This window comes from Sitophilus oryzae, unplaced genomic scaffold (genome assembly GCF_002938485.1).
Source record: "Sitophilus oryzae breed Bouriz unplaced genomic scaffold, Soryzae_2.0 scaffold_1498_pilon_pilon, whole genome shotgun sequence".
In the NCBI taxonomy this organism is placed as follows: Eukaryota; Metazoa; Arthropoda; class Insecta; order Coleoptera; family Curculionidae; genus Sitophilus; species Sitophilus oryzae.
In genome coordinates, this window is record NW_022146167.1 from 83,340 (window position 1) to 109,522 (window position 26,183).

A 26,183-nucleotide genomic window follows, 5' to 3' on the forward strand; every position below is an offset into this window, starting at 1 on the left:
GGGTATGCGAGTTGACTAGCGGGACGTAGAAGCAGGAGCTATTGAGAATACCGGCTTTCACGCTCGATTTATGTGACAGTTTAAACTCAAAATTACAAGAAATACCAAAACATGTTAGGATTATCGAGAGACAAGGACTATTATTGTAACAATAACGTGGCCGGGTTATTGGATGTACGGATAAACACGTATCCAGAGTAAAGAGGTAGTATTGTACAGATTAAGCCAGAAGATGTTCCTACATAGAAGGGGAAATTAATGTTAGCTTTTCTACTAACATACCTTCTTGATTAAATAAATTTTTGAAGCGTATAATGCTTATACAAGATTCTAATAAGCACAATAAAATAATGATGTAAAAAAGGCATGTCTTCAAAAAACAAACTCTCTAATAGCATTTAACAAAACAACAATTAAGCTAACTGGAAGTCAATTATTTATACATTATTCATGCACTTAAACAAGTAGGACAATCAAAAAGATAAAGGATTATTGATGTAAAATATAGAAAATGTCAAAGGTTCGTTTACAGCGGTTAGATTTTCGATTATTTGATACCTACTTACTTATTTAAGAAAGAAACATGAATACTTTTCAGGGGATTAAAAGATATTTTCTCTGGTTCATACTGAGGCATTTAGTGTAAAATATGTCTGATATGTTTTTCTATACCGGGTGTTTTTCAAAACTAGTTCACGCCTATATAACTTTTTTTATATATTTCAGATAAAAACGAGATTTAGTTCATTATACAGGGTGTCCCAGAAATAAGTGCAAGTATTTTAAGGGGTGGTAGATCTCGATAAAAGAAACACATTTTCTCTTTATCGTTTTTAAAATAACTCCAAAATAACGGAGTTATTTTACTTTGAAATTTCCAAAAAATATTGTTTGCTAAAATTTTGAGAGCCACTGGATCTTTTCTGGATTTTTTTTCTTGTAAATTTAATCTAATACCTATGTTGCCATATTATCAACAAATTATGTTTTTTAACTAAAAACTGGTGCCCGGTGGCGTAGAGGTATAGGCTCTCGTCTACCAATCTCGTGGGTTCGATTCCCACACCCGGCATTTCATCAGCCGACTATTTTTATTAAAATAAAAATAGTTTGGGTACCTAGGTCGACTCAGCCTTAAATGAGTACTTGGGATTCACAATCCTGAGGTGATAATAGGCGGTTGAAGCGTAGTGCTAGCCACATTACCTTCCTTGTACACCGAACGGCTCTAGTATAGCAAGCTGGACCTTGCTACTCCCAAGGCGTTAAACGCTATATATGGGAGCTATTATTATTATAACTAAAAACTAAAAAAAATTCCAAAAAATTGTTCAAAAAATTTAGAATTTTCAAAATTTTCTTTCCGCGAAAAAAATCTCTTGGGCTTGTTTCTGGGGTTGAGCTATACTACCAGTTAAAATACTTGCACTTATTTCTGGGACACCCTGTATATGACATAAATCAAGATTGATTGAATTATGCAATTGTTTTTGGCCATTTTCTGTTTCACCCGAAATTACTAGAGCATTTGATTTTTAAATGGCACCCTCGGTATTTTTTTACTTTATTCGATAGAAAATGACACTCTGAGAATGACATATAACATGTCAACATTTGACATTTTCGCTTAAAAACATCGTATTTTTAAAAACATTCATTTTTAATCAAAGCCTTGGAAAAATAGATTTAACCGTGTGGTTAAAATAGTTTTAATCGTTGTTGCCACATTTGGTATTTCGAGTCAAATTGTCATCATGAACCACATGTTATTCTGGAAGTACACACTCACCGCGAGGCGTACCCAAGGCGCGACAAAAAGGGACGGTCCTAACCAATAACGATGTACAAATCGTTAATTTTTTTGACGCGCCTCGGGTCGCCTCAGCGAGTGTGTACTTCCAGCATTACAATTTCAAATACATCGTGTAGTAATAAAAAATACAGTAAATACAAGAGAAATCATTTTACGACAAAAAAATTTGTCGTCGGTTGAGTTGGGAAATATTGATACTAAAATTTATGTAGAGGTGATTTATATTAAAGCACTTAGCAAAACATAGACACCCAAAATATCATTCAAATCGGAATAACGGTTCTTAAGATATCTGAAAAAATGTGTTTATTTTTTTCAAGTTTGATGCTCTCTAGTGGACAAACGAAGCATTTTGTATAGGGGTAAATTGTGTCCACAATCAACTTACTTATCAACACTTAATAATAATTACATCTTTATGCCAATAGTCCTGAAGAACTACAAGCACAAATTAATGAACTAAATACAGCCAGCAATAAAGTGGGTCTCAAAATGAACTTAGCAAAAACTAAAGTAATATACAACGAACTAGTGGAAAGAAAAGACATTCTAATAAATAACACAACACTGGAAATAGTAGAAGAATAAATAAGCCTTACCAGAGCCCTCAATAAATCCGACCAGAAATCAACAGAATTAGAAGAATTAAGTTAGCATGGAGTAGTTATGGAAGAAATTCAGTCATATTCAAATCTAGACTGCCACTCTATCTAAAGAAGAAAACATTCGACCAATGTGTACTACCAGTCATGACCTACACGAAAAAAAAACTAAACTGGTTTAAAGATTATTAATCTTGAACCAACGATATGCTAGTTTCCCCATTCCGCAATTCTAGTTATACTTCTTTTCAAGAAAACCTTATCCTTAGAAGCTAAGAAAATTTATCTTTTATTTAAGATTTACCTAGTATTGAAATTAAGATTATAACTACACTCCAGACAATTCTGGATAAAATCTTGTTTGGAGTACTACTTATACTTATTTGTAAATTAGCAAATTATTGCATTAAGTATAGAAATTCTTTGTGTACATGTAATAATTACTTTATTCAAGTGTAATATCACCTACTATAAAATCAAGCCTCTTCTTACTTTTAGGTTAGTTACTAGACGCGCCGACTAGGTAGTTTATAAAATTATAAAGTTTTTTGTTATCGTTTGTGCTTGTGATATGTGAAAATGGAGGACCTTCTTCAGGCATGATAGATGACGATTTGATCACAAAATTTCAAGGTAAGTTTAGCAATAATCCTACATTATTTTATGACATTGGTTGGAGGTTAGGGGAAATTTTTAGCATGTCCCAACTCTATTATATTCATGTATGTTACCGGGCAAACCCGAATTTAGGATTTTAGGAGGATAAACTAGTTTTTCTTAGGACGAATATTAACCGGGATCGAAAAACTATATAGTTCTCACAAAATTTGGTAACGTGTACCCTATGCTTTCGGAGGTTCGGGTTCGATCTTGTTAGAAACTCTTGTTTTGGTAAAATCTTTTCTTAATTTCCATTTACAATAGGTATGGAATTTTGAAATATCACCAGAATAACCCCGAATATGGTTAATACTTTTTAAATTAGATTAGCCAAACATCACCTACCAAATTATATGCTTTTCGTAATAAGAAAATACAATAAAACTGTGTAATTTCCCAATGTATGTAGATATTGGACAGCGGCATCGCTAATTAAAAACGAGAGACAGTAATACAAATTGTTAAAACATAATTGAACCATTCCAAACGCGTACATACCTAGTTTACCACCAGTGTATAATAAATAATGCATATTAAAATGGAGCCCCCCTAACCTCAAACCAATGTTATCAAATAATGTAGGATTATTACTAAAATTACCTTGAAATTTTGGGATCAAATCCGTCATCTCCCATGCTTGAAGAAGGTCCCCAATTTTAACATATCACAAGCACAAACTATAACAAAAAAACTTTATAATAAAGTACCCGGCGCGTCTCGTGTCGCAGAAGAGAAACAGAAACCCAATGAAATGAAGATAGGAATCAGGAATGCACTGTTGCTTTATTGCTGTTGGGGATGGTCACTTAATATAAGAATAGTAACTCTTGGAAATGGGGTGTTATTCTCCCGCCGAGAATAATATACTTATTTAAAGTCTTAATACACCGATTTCAAGTAAAAGTTTTAAAAAAGTTAAGAATACTACTTATTATTATATAAAAGCATTTATACTTCATTTAATAATAGTTACTTCGTTGCTAAAGGATTTATTCACTTGATGGTAATATAAGTTTTTCTTAAATATAAGTCATTTTATTCTTTTTTTTAGATTCAAAATTACTTAAAGTGACTATAACTATATTTAAAATGCAATTGTAAAAGTAAAATAGTTCCAAATATTTGTTGTACTCATGGAAAGAATACTATCCTTAAAGAAAGTGTAAAATTTTAAGTGTATGATTGTTCTTGACTATAGAAATGATTTTTTTCCGTGTATGCATGCGAAACGTGGACACGTAAAATGGACATCATAAGAAAACTGCAGGTAGCACAATGTTCAATGGAACGAAATATGCTGAGAATAACCAAGAATAAATCTTAAAAACCAGGAACGTAAAATAATAGAGTGAATACGACAGAAGACCCAGGCAATAGATGTCAACCACAGAGTCAAATCCCTCAAATGACAATGGACAGGACACCTAGCAAGAAGAACGGATAACAAATGGACTACAAAAATTACAGCATGGTACCCACGAGGGATAAAGAGACCTAGAAGAAGAACCTGAGATGGAACCATGATATTAGGAAATTAGCAGGGATAACTTGGGCTCGCATAGCCAACCATAAAAAACAATGGGTTCAACTACAAAAAAAGTATGTAAGGAAGGCATAGTTGTAAATGGTTGAATAAGCTGAAAATTATGATGATAATGATGACATCTTTATAATTTTATGACATTAATAATAATTTCCTAATATACACGGTGTCCCACTTAAGATGGATACGAGCCAATATCTTGGTTGTTTGTTGGGCGATCTTTTTCATTTTTGGCAGGAGGCTGTATGGCTATAAGACGTACATTTTGCCCAGGGTAAAAAATGCGATACCTCATAGACGTACGTTTTAATGGGGTTTGATATTTTTCGAGTCAAGAGTAAACTATCCTTAAGACAGTATTTATTTCAAACCTGATAAATTATATTGAATCTTCCTTACCTAAGATACTTAAGTTCTAATTTTGATAAATACTGATACAGGGCGTGTCAATAAAATAAGACATTTTTATTTTTATTATAATTTTTTTATGTACTTACGACGACGCCACTGGATAAACAACTGGTTTATTATCAATAACCAATTATCAATTAATAATCGTTTTTTTTATGGTGGTTTGATCAAAGATGTTGACTTTTAGTTTGTTATAGTTTTATAAGTTTTTGTTCAGAGCATATTTTTCAAAGTTAATAGTGATTGTTTTAAATATCTACCTATTTGTATTTTTTAAAATATTCCTCAATAAAACGAATCAAAAAACATATTTCAGATTCCATTGAAAACTGGGGTTTTAAATTATTTTGTAACTCAATTTTTTCATTTGTATTAGCAAACTTAAAATATTAGCAAACTTAAATTTTTTAAAGTAAACAAAATAAATTGAAAATATTCAGTTTTTTTGTATCGTATCTTAATTATTATGGAAGCTATCTGAAAACTTAAATTGATTATTAATTGATAATTGATTATTGATAATAAACCTGTTGTTTGTCCAGTGGCGTTGTAAGACTTAAAAAACTAATAATAAAAATAAAAATGTCTTATTTTAATGACGCACACTGTATCAATATTTATCAAAATTAGAACTTAAGTATCTTAGGTAAGGAGAATTCAATATAATTTATCAGATTTGATATAAATACTGTCTTAAGGGTAGTTTACTCTTGACTCGGAAAATATCAAACCCCATTAAAACGTACGTCTATGAGGTACCGCATTTCTTACCCTGGGCAAAAAGTACGTCTTATAGCCATACAGCTTCCTGCCAAAAATGAAAAAGATCGCTCAACAAACAATCAAGATATTAGCTTGTATCCATCTTAAGTGGGACACCCTGTATGTATAAAAATTAATAAACGTTTCTCGCCACTGTGCAGAAAATCTAGAAAATAAAATAGTTATTTTTTAGTTTGTAGATTGATTTTTTATATATATTTTTTTTGTTTCGATATTTTGAGTTTTGTTCTTGAATAGTTGTATTTATATATTTTAATTAGGAAGTGTTGTTTATTCTTTGTATTTTTTTCCTTCTGACGACAGAGGGAGATATACCTCCTGAAACATTAAGCATTTTTTGTCCGTTGGGTAAATTTGTTTTACTAGTAAAATATCACTGACAAGTTGGTAACAGAGTGCTGTTTCCAGAAAAAAAATCTTTTTATTCTGTAGATGTTCTGGCAGTGGTGAAAGAAAAGAATAATAAAAGAATTTTCTTTTCAAGAAATGAACTCGCCACTAAGCTATAAACATTTATTAGAAGACAGTCTAACCAGCGAAAATTTATGACAGCCGTCTTTGTTGTTTGTTATTTTCATTGAAAGGTAAATTGTTGTTTTTGTGTAATTTTTTTGGTAAATGTCGACTGTCCAAATTACACATATTCCCTCTGGATAGACTATACATATATTAGGTTAATTTAGAAATAATTTGTGTACTTACGCTGCTGATTCGACCTCCTGATTATATTCTCCAAGAACGTGTTTTGTGGGGCGACGAGACCCCGTCTACCCCCGGGCATTGTGGCGGTAATTTTGACTAATTTTTCTCGAACGCCGGCACCTGAAAAACGTCCTCCTCGACATGTCTTTCCGCTCCAATTAAATCCCACGTCTCCTCCAACATTGCCATCACCATAACCATGAGGGAACCAAGCGTTGTCGTCGGACTTTTCCTCGATTTTATTTTTCGGTGAAAACTCGATTTCGGCATCGCGTCACGACCGCAAACCTCGGGAAAATCGGAATAATATATGACGGGTGATTATGAAAATATGCAACGTTGTCGCTACATGATCAGGTTACATAAACCGCACAAATATTGAGGGATGACAAACGTTGTGATGAGCGAGGGAGGGCGTCCTGGATTGGCGGAATATGTCGGTGAACTGGTAAAGGGTTGGAAAATCAGCCGCGTTTTGATCGTTTCGCAGCGTTGCCGGATTCGTTTATTCGACCCTTCGAATAGGGCTTATGCGCAAAATAAATTTGTCTGAAAATTACTCTTTAAAATATACTGCAATTAACTCCACGGAGATATTAACATATTTTTCTAAGTGGCTTTTAACGTAAGATAAATATTTAGTTTTATTCAGGGGGTTTTATATTAAAACATGTATAAAACTAAGTATTTATTGTTACGGTAAAAGACACTGAATTCAGAATTCTGGGTGAAAAATTATTTAGTAAATCCTTATTCAACTTCAGTTTTGGTTATACAGTAGTATGTCTCCGAATCGTCTTTACAACAAGAAAAACTTTTTATTATCAATTAACATTTTGAGAAATGATTAAATTCGTTTTTACGTTTCCAAATTTTCATATAGTTTTACAGAAAATTACAAAAAATATTAAAATATGAAACGTCCTAAAAATTAAAGCGCGTTACTACGATAATATCATTTCCTTTTCTTTCTTTCGTGGATGGATATTATTATTTTTAATTTAATAATATTTTTCACAGTACTAAAATGTTAGAGAAGCACAAAATTTCTTTTCCATGTAGCGAATGTTAAAATTGCCTTATATCTATCAAAAATAGTAGATAAAATAGTACTTTAACCGCAAGGGTGGAATACTTTAACAGCGAGGATAGGTTAAAAACTTTATTTCTTCTCGCACGTTTTTTAATTGCTTCCATTTTTCAAAATTTTTGTATTCCTTTTCATAAGTTATTCGGGATTTAAATGAAAATAGTTTGGATATGACGTTTGTCGCCTCAGCCTGAATATCTGTTGGTAATTTACTTATTAATTGATGGTGAACGGTGGCGTAGAGGTACAGGCTCTCGTCTACCAATCTCAAGGTAGTGGGTTCGAATCCCACACCCGGCATTGCATCAGCCGACTATTTTTATTAAAATAAAAATAGTTTGGGTACCTAGGTCGACTCAGCCTTAAATGAGTACTTGGGATTCACAATCCCGAGGTAATAATAGGCTGTTGAAGCGTAGTGCTAGCAGCCACATTACCTTCCTTGTATACCGAACGGCTCTAGTATGGCAAGCTGTACCTTGCTATTCCCAAGGCGTTAAACGCTGTATACGGGAGCTATTATTATTATTATAATTTACTTATTTCGTTTTGAGCCATTTCTGGCTCCAAAATTCAATTAGCAATCGACACGAAAGAGAATTAAAAAATATTGACTCAAAACTGACAACTAAAGAGACAGCTTATTTATTTGTCAAATTACATAGAAACCAACACCAATCCAGCGCAATATTTTTTTCTATTCGTAATAAATTCCTTGAAATAATAATTTCTGAATATTTTTTAAAACGTAACTCGCCATGGAAAAAAATAGTGTTTTATACACGACGATAAAATTGCATTATCGTCTCCCGAAATTAATTCACTCGCGATTTTATCGCTCGTGAATTAATCTTTTCGGTCGACGATAAAATTCCATTTTATCGTCTTGTATAAAAAATAACCAACAGTTCAATGTTACGGAAAAAGATATGCTAGTTATCGGAAAAGATGATTCTTTAACAACAGCAACAAATAATACGTTAATCAAACTTTTTTTGTAGTAAGTATGTTAGTATTGTAGTAAATTAGTGTTTTATTTTGCTGTTGTAACACCAAGATTTCAACCCCCAACCGTAGTTGAGTAACTGGTTAATTGGTAAAAGTGAAATCAATACACCTCAAGATTTACAACAAAGATTACAGAATCCATTCGGAAATACGCATGGTGTTTCAAAAAACATCTGCTATCTCTTATGGGGAGATTTTTCACGTAAAAGAAGATTTATTTTTCATATCAACATAAGTCCGATTATGCTTTGTTTCGTAGCCACAGGGTGTTAAAGTCTTCATAATCTTTCAATTTATTATAATTTTCTTCCAAGTACTTTTAGTAACACGAATGTAATTTTGAGGTTAAAAATTATTATAAGTGCTACATATTTTAATGCTAAAAAAATTATATTAAATTAAAATTTTTTAAAAAAGAAACATGTGCGCCACTAATTTTTTTTCTTTTGATTTAAAAACTACAATGTTTGATTTCTAAATTAGCCGTTAGGCCGTTTAATGCCAATTGATATTTTGTTGAATTCGGCCTCTTTGATGAGAGAAACGCATTTTGATTAATTACAATTTTACCTAATTTATAATTAAATATTATTACTATTAGTCCAACCTACAGCAATTTCAAATAAAAAAAATGTTATTTAAGATAATTATTACAAAAAAAAAATTAAACAGTTTTAACATCCTGTAACTCTAAAATTATGCATTTTCATATATATATTTTTAATGAGGAATCAATGAGTAGTTATTTACAACTTTCGCAAGTTAATTATATTAAAATTTTGCTCTTATAAAAGGTTGCTATTAGACTTGGATCAAGGCAAATTAATAAAATTGCGTTTGTCTCATCAAGGAGGACGAAATAGACAAAATATCAAGAGACAACTTTTAATCGGCATTAAACTGCTTATAGTATTTCGCTAAGAAGAGAAAAAAACTCAGTGGCGTATATGTTTTTTTTTTAGAAAAATATACAAGTAATAACTAATATGCACGTCCATGGTGAATATGTCGACAGTTTTTAGCTTTAAAATATGTCGCATTTATAGTAACTTTTACCCTCAAAATTATAGTAAATCGAAAAAAATATTAAAACTTTAACACCCTGTAGCTATGAAACAACGCAGAATCGGATGTTGATATAAAAATTAAATCTTATTTTTACGAAGGAATCTCCCCACGAGAGACGGCACATTAAAACACCCCGTATACTGTATAATTTTGTTGATAAAAATATGAAATTACAAAATACTTATCCACAAATATATTTTTATAATTAAAAATGATTTAAAAACTCTATATATACATGGAAAACTCAAGAAACATGACAACAGTGTTAAAAATAATAATAAAGGGAAATCGACATTGAACACTAGCGCTCTATTTGATATGGCGGATTTTTCCTAAATTAATTTTTATGACAGCAAAAAAATGTAAAATTTCTGTATGCAATTTTTACAGAAAACTTCAGCCGTTGCAAGATAGATCGATATGAGAAAGGTCACAATCTGAGTAGAACAGGGGTCTTTTCAGGCGTTAAAAGAGGGTGGATGTACGAAAATCAATAAAATGTAAACGTAGTAGGTTGACCTAGATGTCGCTAGATGTTCTAACTTGGAAATAATACAGAAATAATTTTGAACTATTAAATGTATTTTTTTTTCTATTTTGCTTTTTATGACGTACTGCCCAAAACACTTAGATAACTTTGTTTTTCGGGGGGAATTTTAGGCAGTGACATTTTTGAAAAAATAACTTTTTTAACTTATAGCTTTCTGTTGGCGAAATACCTAGATTTTTTTCCCTTCAAAAAGTCCTAAAACAGAACATCCTATACAAAGAAAATAGAAAAAAAAACAATTTAAAAATACATTCAGAAAGATTCTCGCAAACCTAAGATTTCTCAACATTCATGGGACACAGGGCAAAGAGTAGATTTTAACAACGCAAAAATTATTATGAAAAAAGCCTCTAAACGAAGAATAAAAGAGCTTTTTTAATAGTCCAATATAATAAGGTAATTTGGGGTAATATGGCCCACTTTCAGCTTTTTATTCCAGTATTTTAACCTGAATGTGCAAAAAAAAGTATTCTCATACCAAAACTTTTATTTATCATCAAATAACATAAACAAATACTCTAAACAAAAACAAATATAAACGAACTGCTAAAAATAGTTTTTTTTAATTAAATAAAAACGGGCCTTATTTTCGCCGCTTATGGTAATACGGCCCATGTGAAAATAATATGGCGAAAAATTGGCCCATACTATGGAGAGCAGTTTGGACATTCAAACTCGTCTCTGTCTTTAGTAGTAAGACCTACACAATCTTCGTGTACCCACTTTTTACATGTCGAGCATTGCCGCATATCTTCAACACGAGCCACTCCACACACACTACACATCCAGCTGGATAAGTCTTCGACGTTTTCTGTTTTCTTTGTGCTTCTAGGCTTGGAAGATTGAAGGATTCGTTGGCTGGATGACTTTTCCGAAAATAAGTCTCTCTTCAGAACCTGAGCTTTATAGTTTACTGCTTTTCGTCTTGGAGTTAGTTGTTTTTTTATGCTAAAATCTGGAGTTGGCAAAAGATTTGTCATTTTTTTTGAAATTTCATCTTGTCCAGTGACAGAATGATAAGAGATCTGAGAATAAGGCTGAATAACCAAATTTGAAGTTTGCTGACCGGTAGGTTGAGTAGCAGGCTGATTGGATGACCAAGCGTCAGTTGAAGTGGCTAGTTGAGTAGCAGGCAGACTGGTGAAGTTAGTGGAAGGCTGAAAGGCAGACTGAGTGGCTGGATGAGTGGCAGCAGGTCGAACGATAGAGACGTCCAAATTTTCACTTTAGAAGTTTTAGTTTTGGGCTGGGTCTCTGTTACTGAATTTTCGGTCCAAAATGAACATCCTGGTTTAGACTCTCCGGCCGGCTTCAGTTTTTTTGCTAACACGTTCAATGACACATCGGAATCGGAATCATCTTCGATTTCTTGATTCGGATGATTAATTTCTTGAAATGTCAACTCGGATGGCGCAAAAGCTGTTTCCGGTATTACTGAGGGGTCGAAAGGAAAAATTCCTGTGGCCCTCAAACCACTTTGTATATTGGAAATACTCATGCATTGCTTCCAGACTGGATTGAGTATTTTTCCAAAATTCTCTTTTTTGATCGATCTTAAATTGGTAGGATTATCTTTCCAATATCGCAAAATTTCGGAGTCCCAGTAATGTTCAAATGCTCTGAAAGCGGCTTTATCAAGAGGCTGTAATTCATGAGTGGTGTTGGATGGCAGGCAGTATAATGAAATTTCAAAATTCTCTGCTGCATCTACAATAGAAATATCGAGATGACACGATGCGCCATCTAGGATCAATAGAATTCTACCAACTGGCTTAAATTTTGAAAAATGGTGTAGCCACTGAACAAAAATTTCTCTGTTCATGCTGCCCTTCTCGGCCATAGCAACTGCAGAACGAGGTGGCAGATGTTCCTTGTAGCTTTCTTTCAGTCTCGAGCCCTTAAAAATTATGAGCGGCGGTGCAGCATGACCCAGAGCGCAGACACAAGCCACTATAGTGCAATTTTCCGCATGCTCATTGGAAATCAAATGAACACGACGAGATCCTTTTTTTGCCAAAACTCTTTGACCGTGATGCGGCGTCAGCCTGCAGCCCTTCTCATCAATATTAAAAATTCGTTCTGGAGAGTTTTTAATATCCAGTGCACTTAGAATATTTTCTAATTTATTGAAATGATCTTTAGTAATGAACGGATTTAATTTTTGGGCCCGTGCAGGATTTAAATTTTGGGATCTCCTTTGCGACAGGATCGGATTCCTTCTGAGGAATGATTTATACCAATCGTATCCAGCCATTTCTTTTTCGTTGTGAAATTTGTGACGGATATTATTGTCAACGCAGTACCTGTAGACCAGTCTTCTCAACGATTTAGGAACAAGTGGTACCCCGAGCTCTGCTAACCGTAAAATGCGAGAAACAAGAGCCCGCTCTTCCTTTTTACTCAGTAAACTTCTTCTGCCCAAGTTTCTTGAGGAACTTCCAGTTTTTAAGTGATTCCGAAGTGTTGTTCGAGGAATACCACACTTTTTCTCCACATCTCTTTGTGACATTCCTTTACTTAGTAGATCTAAAGCTTCACGCATCATTTCTTCGTTCCAGTTAGCTCGGACACCTCTGTTTTTTTTTCCATGATCTGAAAATCATAAACACGCTTTATGTCGAAATTATGGCCCATGGCGAAAATACGGCCCATGTTAAAATTTGAGTGGGCCATATTTTCGTCAATCACCTGTTGTGAATTTAAGGTTATGGCAATTTCTTGGAAAAACAAATATCAAGTTTCTTGGCAAATTCTGTGCCCTAAGACTAAACATTTTTACGTCAAATAGATACTTACCACTTTTTTTTTCCACAACTCGAAATATACACTGTTTAATTTAGTCTAAAATTAGAAAAATAAGCCGGGAAAACAAGAGATGTTTTTATTTCATAAACTAAATTATCAGCAGCCTGCAGCGATACCAAAATGTTTTCTGTAAAAGGAAAGCCTTCCGAATTTGTGGCAATGAAGAATAGATGGCGCTTCAGTGTTTATAAATACTGAACGGGCCATATTTTCGCCCGGGCCATAACACCCTAATGTACCTTAGTTATTTTTTATACAGGACGATAAAATGGTATTTAATCGTCGACCGAAAATATTAATTTAATTTTATTAATTTGGGAAGGCGATAATACAATTTTATCGTCGTGAATAATCGTTTGAAAAATTATCGTTTGAAAAAATATTCAGAAATTATTATTTCAAGGAATTTATTACGAGTAGAAAAAATATTGTGCTGGGTTGGCGTTGGTTTCTATGTAATTTGACAAATAAATAAAGCTGTCTCTTTAGTTGTCAGTTTTGAGTCAATATATTTTTATTCTCTTTCGTGTTGATTGCTGATTGAATTGGAGCCAGAAATGGCTCAAAACGAAATAAGTAAATTACCAACAGATATTCAAGCTAGGGCGACAAACGCCATTTATCCAAACTACTTCCATTTAAATCCCGAATAACTTATGAAAAGGAATACAAACATTTTCAAAAATGGAAGCAATTAAAAAAACTTACAAGAAGAAATAAAGTTTTTAACGTATCCTCGCTGTTTAAGTATTATTAAATTTAATCTACCCTTGCGGTTAAAGTACTATTTTATCTACTATTTTTGATAGATATAAGGCATTTTTAACAGTTGCTATGGAAAAAATAAATGTATTGCTCAGACATCTGTAGAGGTCAGTAATGTATGGCTGTCGTTTTTTTGATTTTAATGAACTTTGCATTCATAAATAAACATAACATCAGTAAAAATTAAAAACAAATAAAAAATAATCATACACAGAAAGTTTGAGGCTTTTTGGTTTTATCTCATTAAGTAACTGTTATCAGGTAGTAATTGTTAATTTAAGTTTAACACATTGCCTGGAAACTTATATGGTGAAATTTTGATAAAATAATTTAGTACTCACTAAAAACACGGTACGTCGCTAGTGGTAGGAAAAATAATTTTTAGAGGTTACTAGTTTATTTGGTTGCCTGTGATATGCATATACAGGGTGTTTTCTAATTAATCTAAAAAATTAAAAAATCGTTAGAAAACGGCTTAAGGCGGGCTCTCTCGGCAACCGTTTGATGAACAAGAAAAACTCAAAAGATCAGTTTTGTTGAAAAAGGATGGCCAGTCAAGAAGAAAATATATTTTCTTTAAAAAAGCAGTAGTGTACCATTTATGTTAAGCAAAATATCGATTTTTTTTTATTTTTAACACCCTGTAGATCAGAAAGGAAGTACTTTAGACCTAATGGTTATATATTTCTGACTCAAAAATCCACATTTATTTATAATAATTTATTAACGAACACAATTAAGTATGTCATTAATTAGTATATGGGCGGAAATTATGGTGTTATATTTAATTAATGGTATACTCTTTTATAAAGATTTAAATAGTTTTCTTTTTGCATACAAATGGGCTAGTAATACTATCGTTTTGCTAAAAACGATAATATTACTAGTCTGTACATTTTGTACATTTGCTGGTTTAAAAACAATCTAAAATGTCAATATTCCATGGATATATTGATAAATGAGGTCTAAATTATAAGAAAATGCATTTTCTACGAAAACTGGGAGGGATAGGTAAAAAATGGTATAATACAATTTGATAGACAATTTAATTGTGCATCTGATTCTCCTAAAATATACAGGGCATTCTATTTAAATTAAAGAAGTTACTGCCGTTTGAAACTAATAATTATTTAAAATAAATTTTTAGACACTCTGTATAAGGTAGTATTATTTTTATTATTGCAACACAATAACTGATCAATGAATAAACTTCATTAAATATTTAGTATTAAAAACATTGATACCCTTGGAGAAATGAAGCTTTAAAATTTTTACTGCAATTTCACAAAATTGAAAACATTTCAAAAACGGTAAGGTTTAAGTATAATAAACCTTAATCAAATTTACCTTTATTTTAATCGTAGAAACTAAAAATGTAATAATATACAGGGTGTTCCATTTAAAAAAATACAACTTTGATATTTTTTATTTATTTGGGACACTATGTATCTTGTAAAAATATTTTTAAATTGTAGCTCTAATAGTCCTTCAACGAACCCCAAATTTACAATTTGTAAAAATCTCATCGTTTAGCTACAATACTCCGTGTCGTATGTGGTGAACAACCCTGTATATTATTTTCTGATAAATTTAGGTTTTCCTAGTCTGTAGTAAGTAAAGTGATATTATTTTCCTCGATAGTAGGTAGTTATTTCTGCTTCTTCACTCCTGGGTATTTTTTGGGGTGGTTCATCACTCTACAAATTACAAAAAAATGTTACATTACGATTAATCAAAGTAAAGCAAACAAATTATTAAAATTATAAGTTTTGGTCACATTTTGGTTTTTTTAATACGACGACTTGAAATTCTAAAATTTTTGTAATTATTTGCATAAAAAAATCGATACCTATATTCTTATTCTATCTACAGTCACGCATGCATTATCTATACAGGTCTCTTACCTTCAGATATAGCAAATAAATGCTCTAATTTTCATTTTTTCAGAAACTCCTTTAAAGAATCCATATATCCTAAAATTTGTCCATAAAAAATGACATGTTATACGATATGCGTTTAAAAAGCAAATTATGCAAAATTCCAAGCGGAAAATTCCAAGCAACAAAACCCGTGCATACTATGATGTGCGACCTATGAAATGCGACGTGAGACTGATCGGACTGCCGACTGATTGTATATACCGTTCATCGTCATCGTCTTTCCGTGTCGTTATTATTTTTCATCAAAAGAGTATTTAGCTATTGGAAAAATGGCCATGTTTCTTGAATGAAGTACTTCCTAGCGTATTTTTGTTATTATCTTTAAACAAAGTAACTTGCACTTGGTTGAATGAAAATAGATTCATGAGAAATTTTCGAATTTTTCAAGAGAACAAGTTTTCTTGAGTTAAGAGAGTTTTTCTTCAGGCAAAATATTTTCTTTTACGCTAAAATAAATTCTCTTGCCACTAATTTTTTTTTCAAGAACGATGACGACTTTAGTTCAAGTCTATCTTTTTTATCAGTGTTCAAATGATTTAAGTCTTAAGTCTTTTACTTAAATCATTTTATTTCAAGTCGTCATTTTAGTAAAGACTTAAATCAATATAATGTAATTTTTAGTCCTTGTATGGAAGTTATTAAGTATGTCTTCTTGTGTAATTTAAGTCATTTTTATGACTTAAGTCTATATTTTTGATTTAAATCATGACCATCTTCGAGTTAAATCGGCAAAATGACATAAACCACTTAAAATAACTATAAATACAAACAACAACTACAAACACAAAAATATGTTTTTTTTATGAAATTTAACCGATTTTGTAGTACTTATTACCATTACAGTTTAGATGTCATCGAATACAAGTCTGTTAAAAAGTGGTCGATGGCATAAGCTAAGGACTGAAGGATTTTCAGATAGTCTTTCAATATATTCGAGATCAATTTCTTTCGTTCGTCTTTTTGGCTACATAACGGAGCGGAAATTCACTTGAAAGACAACAGACTCACTAACGCACGCGTAACACGACAAATAATTAAAACCGGTTCCGAAGAAGTAATACTTTATTTGCTAGTGGTATTCAGCATTTTTTATTCTGCTGCTTGGCTGCCGCCTAACAGTTTAAAAAGAAATGCCGCTGTTAAAATTTTACCATAAAAATATATAAAAACTTACGTCATTAAAACGATTTAAATCAAAAAAATACTTAAGTTTTCTGTGCGCTTGCAGCTCTGGACATAAGGACAAACCTCTTTGGATTGCATTAAAGTATAAATATTCCTTGTTATCGACTTGAACTTCCACTGATCTCGCGTAATACCCATAGGATTTTTTTTGGAGAGACGAATCCGCCATAGAGGTATACACATATCTCGACACATATTTACTCAGATTTTTTATGATATTAATTTGAAAGCCTTAAGCTTCATTCAGAACCTCGCAATTAATGGTTTCAATTAGCGTAGAAGTTTGTTCCTTTAATTTCAATGTAAGCATTCAGAACGTCAAAATTAGTGGTAGTCATTTTCGATTAAAAAAAAGTTAACAAACTTTTGACTTTTCCCAGGGCCGGCGGAAGGCAAATATTGAGACCGGGCGAGTACCCTATCTGCCCCCTCCCTCCCAATGTTATTATAATTCTCTTTTTCTCTTCTTTCAATACTATCCTTTAGCAACAACTAAGCATATTTTATGCTACTGTAACAATAGATTTTCACTTAAAGATACTTCAAAATTCTTCTTTTCTTTCAATCTTAGTCTGCGGTTGTTGTTTTTTGTATACCGGGTGCGTCTCGAATTGACTCACCCCTATAACTTTTTAATTTTTTCTACATAAAAAACGAGATTTGGTATGTTAGTATATGACATAAATTAGGATTAATTGACTATTCAGTTGTTTTTGGCCACTTCCTGTTTCACCGGAAATTACTACAAGTTTTGATTTTTAAATGGCACCTCGGTATATTTCTACTTTATTTGATAGAAAATGACACTCTGAGTAGAATGACATATCATATGTCAACTTTTGATATTTTTGTCGAAAAAACATTATATTTTAAATTTCAATCTAGAGTGCCATGGTTCTGTTAAAAACACTAATTTTTAAACAAGGAGCCTTGGAAAAATAGATTTGATCGTCTAATGTTTTTCGTGTCTTGTCCTGGCCGGTCCAAAAGATGCCAAATTCGTATTTTTAATCGAAAATGTCAAAAGATGACATATGTAATAAAGTAGAAATATACCGAGGGTGCCATTTAAAAATCAAAACTTGTAGTAATTTCCGGTGAAACAGGAAGTGACCAAAAACAATTAAATACGTAATCCTAATTTATGTCGTATACTAACATACCAAATTTCGTTTTTTTTTCTGAAAAATAAACAAGTTATAGGGGTGAGCCACTTTTGAAACGCACCCGGTATATAGAGTTATGAGAAATATAATTCCAACTTCGGAAGTCTCGTTCTGGTAAAAGTAATCTTTGAAAATATTAGTATTTAGTTTCAAGCAGTTGCATTATTTTTCTATAAGAATTTAAGAAAATTTTCTTTTCTTTTTCACAATCAATTATTTCGTGCACAATCAGTTTATGATCAAATACAGTTTTGTGGGCTTTAAAATGAGGTTCAGCCAGTGATTGAGATGCATTCCTTTGTCTTGCTCTAATGAGAAAATTCTACGATTCTGCTACCATTTTCCGTGTATTATTATACACATTCAATTGGGAAAATGAAAATCACCAAAAGATTGATATATTTTCCCACTACTGTTAATAAATTAATTTAACTAATGAGGCAAACTTATAAGCTTTTTTTTGGATAATAAGGATATCGATATATAATTTTAGGGTACATCAGCCATTAATAACAAATAAAAGGGTAGTAGAAAAAGTGCGATTTTGAGCAGTCAGTCTAAAGCTGTCAATTTTGCTGGCTCTTGACCCAAAACAGTTTGTTTAGAGAAAATTTATAAAAACAAGAATTATAGAAAGAAACGTAATTTACAAAAACTTAATAGCTTTTGAATTATAAGTAAAATACCGCGAACAAATCAGATTTATATTTTATTTATTTTATTTTGTTTAAGATTTTTCCACGAAAATGAATTTGCAAATCCCAGTTTCGTATAGAGTACCCAAAAAACATATAGAATGGAAGAAATTAAAACTATCCCAAAGCTTTCGTGCAAATAATTTTTTGAGCATAATTTCAGTAAACTATAATAGGATACGTCTAGTAGTGTTTATAATGTTTAGTCAGATATTCTTCCCTACGTGGTGTGGTAATTGGTAATATTTTAATGTGGAAATTGATAGTACCGATTAATTATTGATCTGGTCATTCGTTACTCTTTCATTAGATTACCGTTTTTAAATATTTTAGTTGCCGTCGTGGCGCCCCTCGTATACGGCGCCCCGGGCAGCCGCCCGGTTCGTCCGGCCCTTCCGCGGGCCCTTCCGCCGGCCCTGACTTTTCCACTAATTCAAATTCAAATTCAAATTTCTTTATTAGACCCCATTAAGTTTTACAGAATAATATTAGTATTAATAAATGTGTGTCTAAAGGGATCGCACCGCGATTAAAGAACCGATACAATGGCACAAAGTGCCAGAGTGGTGCGACCCCAAATACAAAATAGAAATAAATTAAATTACAAAAATCAACAGAATTAAAAAAATTAAAATTATATAAAAAAAAGTGAAAATATAATTTTATCAGGGACGAGCGGAGATAAGCAGAGAGGCATAATGAAACAGTGTAAAAACCGGTACAGCAACCAATGACGGGCACATCAGAAGAACAAGATCTCACTAATCAGTCGAAGAAATTATAATATTTACGAATTTAGTAAATGATTTTTAATTTGTTTTTTATAATCTGTAAAGGATTGAAATTTAAAGTTATTAGAAATATTATTCCACAAATGTGGCGCTATGAAACTGAAAGATTTTTGGAAGTTAGCTGTTCGGTGTTGAGGAATTTTAAAATAATGCACTTGTCTAGTCGAATGATCATGGTCAACGTAGTGAAACAATGAGAACAAATAGGGAGGCTGCTCTGTAGTTAAAATTCGATAAATGAATGTCATTAAATGAAATTGTCGTCTGTTAGTCATGGATAAAATAGATAAATTTTTAAGATGTGGCGTTATATGATCTCTAAAAGGAATGTTAAAAGAAAACCGTAGACACGAATTTTGAAGTATTTGGATTTTTCTAGAGAATCTAGCGTTTATGGATGTACCATAAACAACATCGCCATAATCAAATAAAGATAAAATAAGTGTGTCACATAATTGATACTTAGTCTTTGATGGTATATATTTCTTAAGAGACGAAAAATTCTTCAACCGTATATAAGCAGCCTTTAATTTAGTAGTTATATGTGCCTGAAATGAAAGCTTCGAATCAAAATAAACTCCAAGATTTTTAGTCTCTGTAACAATGGGTATCGCAACATTATCTATATGGATATTCATGTTACCAGCCGTATTTGTAATTTTGTTTATATCACTACCAAATACTATAACACAAGATTTACCGGCATTTAATTTCAAATTATGATCTAGAGCATATTTATTAATTTTATTAAGATCGTCGTTAAAATTTAACTGAAATTGTGCCAAATTATTAGTATCTATTCTGCAATAAATTTGAGAATCATCCGCATATTGCTGCAATTTAGAAAACTGTAATTCCTTATCCATATCAGCTACATATAACGAAAATAAAAGTGGTCCCAGAATAGATCCTTGAGGAACCCCAGAAATCATAGGAATATAACTAGATTTTTGTTTTAAACTACCCTGTTTCATGACAACACAATGTGATCTATCTTTTAAAAGGTTTTTTATCAATTCTAAAGAGCCGTCTGAAAATCCAAAATACTGTAATTTTGCTAGGAGCAATGAATGGTCTAGAGTGTCAAATGCTTTACTAATCTAGTAAGCTAAGACACGTCATATTTTTATTTTCTTGATTTGTTCTAATATCATTAACCAGCTTTAGTAAACAAGTGGTAGTGCTGTAGTTCTTACGAAAACCAGATTGGCATTCAGGTATTAGTTTATTTGAATCTACAAATGAAACAATTTGATTATGTAGATGTTTTTCTATAATTTTAGAAATTGCTGGCAAAATACTCACGGGTCTTAGATCGTTGTTATTTAAAGGTTTGGAAATTTTACAGAGAGGTGTTATAATAACTTTTTTCCATATTTCGGGATAGACATTGTCTAAAATAGAAGTATTAATTATATTTATTACCGCTTTACCACAGTAAGGCATGCACAGCTTTAGTGCTTTAATTGATAAATCATCTTCACCGACAGCATTAGACCGAATAGAATTTAATATTTGATGTAACGAAACCTCATCTATTAGTTTGAAATTTAGAACATTATTCCCTATTTTTTCATGCTTATTTTGTCTATAAAAATCTATTTTTTTATTTGATGTACTATTAATGCAATTCTGACAGTTCGAAAAAAAAATATTACGCTTCTTAATTATACTTCGAAATTTGCGAGGAATGTCATTTTGGCCTTTGATTATCATCCGTCGCGAGCAATTGTGGTTAGAAAGCTAAAGTTGACTGTTTTATAAGCTAAATATTAGGCTTTCTCTATGAATGTTCTCTGACTAACGGAAGCTGTTGTTCGGATATTCTATTAATTTTAATTGTGTTTTTTAAGCATTGTATATGATCGTAAACTGAAAAGTATAAAGTGTTATTGAAACCACTAATATATTTCACTAATTGCGAGGTTCTGAATGAAGCTTTAAATAAGCTTTTAAAATATTTTTATTATAGCATTATTTAGTTAAATATTTTAAGTTATAGCCAAAAAAAACCTGCATGTTCTCATTAAATGTCATTCAAATAATACAGAATTCGTGTTAGATCTAAGGGACCACTCTGTATATAGCTGGACCGACAACTCTCCAATTTAAAAATACGTATATTGATGTTTATGTTCTGCCTCGACACAGAACGTCGTTTGGATACATATGTCACTTAATCCCGACGATTATCCGGCTTGTTATCTCGACGACATCCACCTGGTTGTCGCCTGTTATGGACCAATTAGGTCTGCAAGAAAGAGGGTATTAAAAATTTGCTTTCTCCGAACCTCCTATTGTCGGAACTAAATGGAAAGCTATCGTGCGTTGAAAATGTTTTCTGACTTTTAAATGTGACACTCTTTATTTGTTGCTATTTGTTCGATATTCTTGAATTTGCTAGAATATACTAAACGTCAATGTGTTAAAGAAAAAGATTTAAATAAACACATACAATTTCTATCAATGGATTTATATCTTTAGAACAACAAAAAAATATGTTCAATTTGGATTTTTTTTTTAGTTTTTAGTTAAAAACCTTAATTTCTCAATAATGTGGCAACATACGTAGTAGATTAAATTTACCAAAAATAAAATCCAGAAAAAAAACCAGTGGTTCTTAAAATTTAACCAAAAAATATATTTTTTAAATTTTCAAAGTAAAATGACTTGGTTATTTTGGAGTTATTTGAAAAACGGAAAAGAGTTAATAAAGATAAAGTGAGAATATGTTTCTTTTATCGAGATCTACCAGCCCTAAAAATATTTGCACTTATTTAAGAGTCACGTTGTATAATCAATAATATAGTACTTACCCAACTTTTGTTACCCTGCCTAAGAAGGCCCACGCATCCCGGTGTGACGACTATCGAATGATAAGCTTAATTTCTCATGTGCTAAAGATCTTTCTACGAATCATACACACGTGTATATACAGGAAATGCGAACCAGTTTGGCTTCAGGAATGCGTGGGGACCCGTGAAGCACTGTTTTCGCTTAACATACTTACACAGAGGGCACGCGACATGAACATAAATATATATGCCTGCTTCATAGACTTCCGTAAGGCTTTTGACTGCGTGCAACACCAGAAAATGGATGAGATCCTGAGAGCCACGGGTGTGGACGAGGGAGATCTGAGAATTGTAACTGAGCTCTACTGGCATCAAACGGCCCAAGTAAGGGTGGAGGACCGCCTGTCGGAAGAAATGGTTATAGGGAAAGGCGTCCGACAGGGTTGCATATTATCACCCCTGCTCTTCAATTTATATTCGGAGGTGATCTTCACGGAAGCCCTTAGATTTTAGAATAAGTGGGAGGGGAGTTAATCTCTGCGACCTTAGAGATCTATTGTGTCCCCCTTTCTTGAGTTATAACTCATCATACAGTCCCAGGACTTCCTACGGAGACCCGTGTCATTCACAGTCGAGGAACTACGACCCAGGCCGGGTAGACGAAACGGTAGCTTGTGTCGCCTGTTGGGTTTAGAGGTAGGAGGTAGGCTCCCGACCCTTGGAGTAGGTGGTAACTTGTATGCCACTTGCGGAGGATGGTCTCACGCAAGTGTCAGCCACCTCTCCTGTAGTTCTCTTTGGGTTTGGCCCCTTGGAACTTTCATTGTTACTGTTCCCAGTGTTGCTAGGGGATTTCCCCACAGCTTCACCGGTGATGTTTTTATTACTATTATTACCAGATCTCATAGTGTTCCCATGAGTCGCTAGGGACAGTCGGTCCACTTCTACAGAGCTCCGCATGTAGAAGTAAGGGGTAAAATACAATGGGGTGCCCCCCGATGCCCCAAGGTTGAAGCTGTCCGTAGCCCCGCCCGGTATCGTTATATGTCTTGGTGCAATTCCCTGGCCACGACACTACGTGGTGAGGCTTCTTTTCTGAGGCTTCTCTTCTGAGGCAGTGAGATGCTTCTTAGACCAAGCCAAGTGCTAGGGGGGATTCCCCCCAGCACCTGATCAGGAGCTTCCCCACCAACGACAAGGTCTTGCATCTCCTAGGGGAAGTTGCATCTCCTAGGGGAAGACGGAAGCCCTTAAAGATATGCACGATGGAGTCAAAATCAATGGAACCATAATTAATAACATCAGATATGCCGACGATACTGTCATCATTGCTAGTAGCTTACCTAAACTCCAACAGTTATTGGACAGTGTCGTGGAACATAGCGCACGTTATGGGTTGCTTATGAACAGTGCAAAGACGAAACTTATGGTTTACTCAAAAACACCAATACAAGCCACTCTTCAAATAAGCAATAACATGATTGAACAAGTGTCATCCTTTAGATATCTGGATGCACTTGTAAATGAAGGGTGTGATCCGAAAAAGGATCTGTCACGGATTGAACAAGCTAGGACTGCTTTTTTCAGTATGAGGAACCTTTCGGTATGAGGAACCTCGACCTATAGAACTCCGACTGCGAATAAGCATTGATTGTTATATATTCCCAATTCTCCTCTATGGCTGTGAGAGCTGGACTCTCAGGCCGCTCATAGAAGCCCGCATCGAGGCTTTTGAGATGTATTTGTACAGGAGAATACTACGAATATCCTGGCTGGATAGAAAAACCAACACTGAAGTACTCAGAGCTATGCAGAAGGGCAAAGAACTCCTTACAACTATCAAGGAAAGAAAAATCCAATATATTGGGCATATCATGAGAGGAGATAAATACGAAATGTTACGTCTTATAATTGATGGGAAAATCGACGGAAAGAGGTCAGTCGGAAGAAGACAGAACTCCTGGCTTAAAGACCAACAGTCCAAATTTTCAGGGATGCCATCTCCCGAGTCACAATTGCCAATTGGATCGCCAACCTCCGAAGGGAGACGGCGTGCTAAGAAGAAGAATAGTACTTAGATTTTTTAATAGAGAACTTAAATTTTTTCTATATCTATAATGAAAAGTTACAGGTGGGTCAAAAGTGTCGTGAGTTACTTCGAAAAAAGAATGGTACAACTATGTACTTAACTGTGATATACGGTAGATATAGATAAATGTGATAGGTACTAAACCTATTCTGTAAAAAATGCATATATAATAGCTCTAAAAGCCTAAAAGGCTCATGGCTTGATTGGTTATCATTCTCCATTTGTTTGTGTCTTTCGCCTTTATTCTCCACCCATCCACTCTTATCCTTATCGAGTCCTCTTCGACATCCTTTTTCCATCTGGTTCTCGGTCTACTCCTCCTTTTTTTTCCGCCTATTTCACGTTTCATTATCATACTAGGAATTCTTGCTTCAGCCATTCTTTCAATGTGTCCCAGCCACCTCAGTCTTTGTGCTCTTGCTACTCCCGTTATACTCGGTGCGCGATATAGTTGCTTTAATTCTTCATTTGTTCTTCTGGTCCATATGTTGTATATCTTCATTCCTCCAAAAATCTTCCTCAGTATTTTTCTTTTCCAAATCTCTAGCTTCGAACTTTCCATTGCATTGAATGTCCACGTTTCACATGCATACAGCACTATTATTGGTCGTATCATTCTCTGGTACATTCTGATTTTTAAGCTTCTAGAGATGTTCTTACTCTTAATAATTTTCTGTAGTGCGCTAACACATCTATTCCCTGTCATTATTCTTGCCATAATTTCTTGAGTTACATTTGGTTTCCTTAGAAATACGGCTTCTAGATATTATGTGAATGTATCCACTTCCTAAAACTGGTATCGTTTTCCTCTCTCAGAATCTATTTGTAGGCATATTCCCTTCAAAATCCCTATCTGACCACTCCATAAATTTCGTTTTCTTCTCATTGAACACTAAGCCTACTTTTTGCGCTTGATTTTGAATACATGTAAAAATATTTTTTATAATATAAAAATCAACATTAGAAACATTAAAATAAACTTCAATATAGCTTTATTTTACTGATTTTCTTTTCGTTGCTAAGGAAATGGATAATAAAAGCGAATTAGAGGAAAGTCCAGTGTACTGGCTAGCTTTTCCTTAACAAGGGTTTTATATTACACGTTTTTCCTAACAGCGAGGAGAGAAAACAGAAATATAACTCCAACAAAATATGAATAGGACAAATAAGATGATGTTCAGAGTATACACAGTGGGATTTGGTGACTTTATTGATGACTTATACGGATTTGTATTTGGTTTTATTTTTTTTTTCACTTTATTTCACCCTAATACATAAATTAATTCTGTCTAAAGCAAACAAATCCATTACATTAGGCCCTGCGGGTGTTTTTACATTAATGCTTATTCAGCTATATTTGGTATAAAATTCCTTTGAGATTGTACCCGCATGGTCAAGATACCAAAATCGTGAGAATATTTGTTATTTCACTTTACGTCAGATATTTGATTAAATATGAAAAGCTTTATAAATTAATGAGTAAAATCGTCTTTATGGAATTTAATTGCTGAATTATTTATAACTTATTTGTATATAACTTTTCCTAAAACATTATTTTTCCCATTAGAATCCAGTCTCCTGAGCATTTTTTCTTTGATTCATATCAAAACATGCCTCGGTTAATTTTTTGCCACCGACATTTTGCAATTTTTTCAGCTGCGTCATTAGTTTATGATGTTATTTTTTAATATCACGAGGTGACATTGTTGACTATTGTTACGT

General features: G+C 33.0%; 2 protein-coding genes and 1 pseudogene across 2 annotated transcripts; all 3 read right to left on the reverse strand.

Annotated features, from left to right (window-relative positions):
- Window positions 1-6,593, reverse strand: part of LOC115877789 — an 89,929-nt pseudogene extending 83,336 nt beyond the window's left edge.
- Window positions 6,594-10,877: 4,284 nt separating this feature from the next.
- On the reverse strand, window positions 10,878-11,210 carry LOC115877771. Its single transcript, XM_030894085.1, has one exon. The coding sequence runs from the start codon at window positions 11,208-11,210 to the stop codon at window positions 10,878-10,880; it is 333 nt and encodes a 110-aa protein (XP_030749945.1).
- Window positions 11,211-11,347: 137 nt separating this feature from the next.
- LOC115877772 lies at window positions 11,348-12,775 on the reverse strand. The gene has a single exon (XM_030894086.1). The coding sequence runs from the start codon at window positions 12,773-12,775 to the stop codon at window positions 11,348-11,350; it is 1,428 nt and encodes a 475-aa protein (XP_030749946.1).
- Between the last annotated feature and the right edge of the window lie 13,408 nt (window positions 12,776-26,183).

Coding starts and splice junctions, on each gene's coding strand:
- LOC115877771 (XM_030894085.1), bottom strand. CDS start 11,210: ATGACAAATCTTTTGCCAACTCCAGATTTTAGCATAAAAAAACAACTA.
- LOC115877772 (XM_030894086.1), bottom strand. CDS start 12,775: ATGATGCGTGAAGCTTTAGATCTACTAAGTAAAGGAATGTCACAAAGA.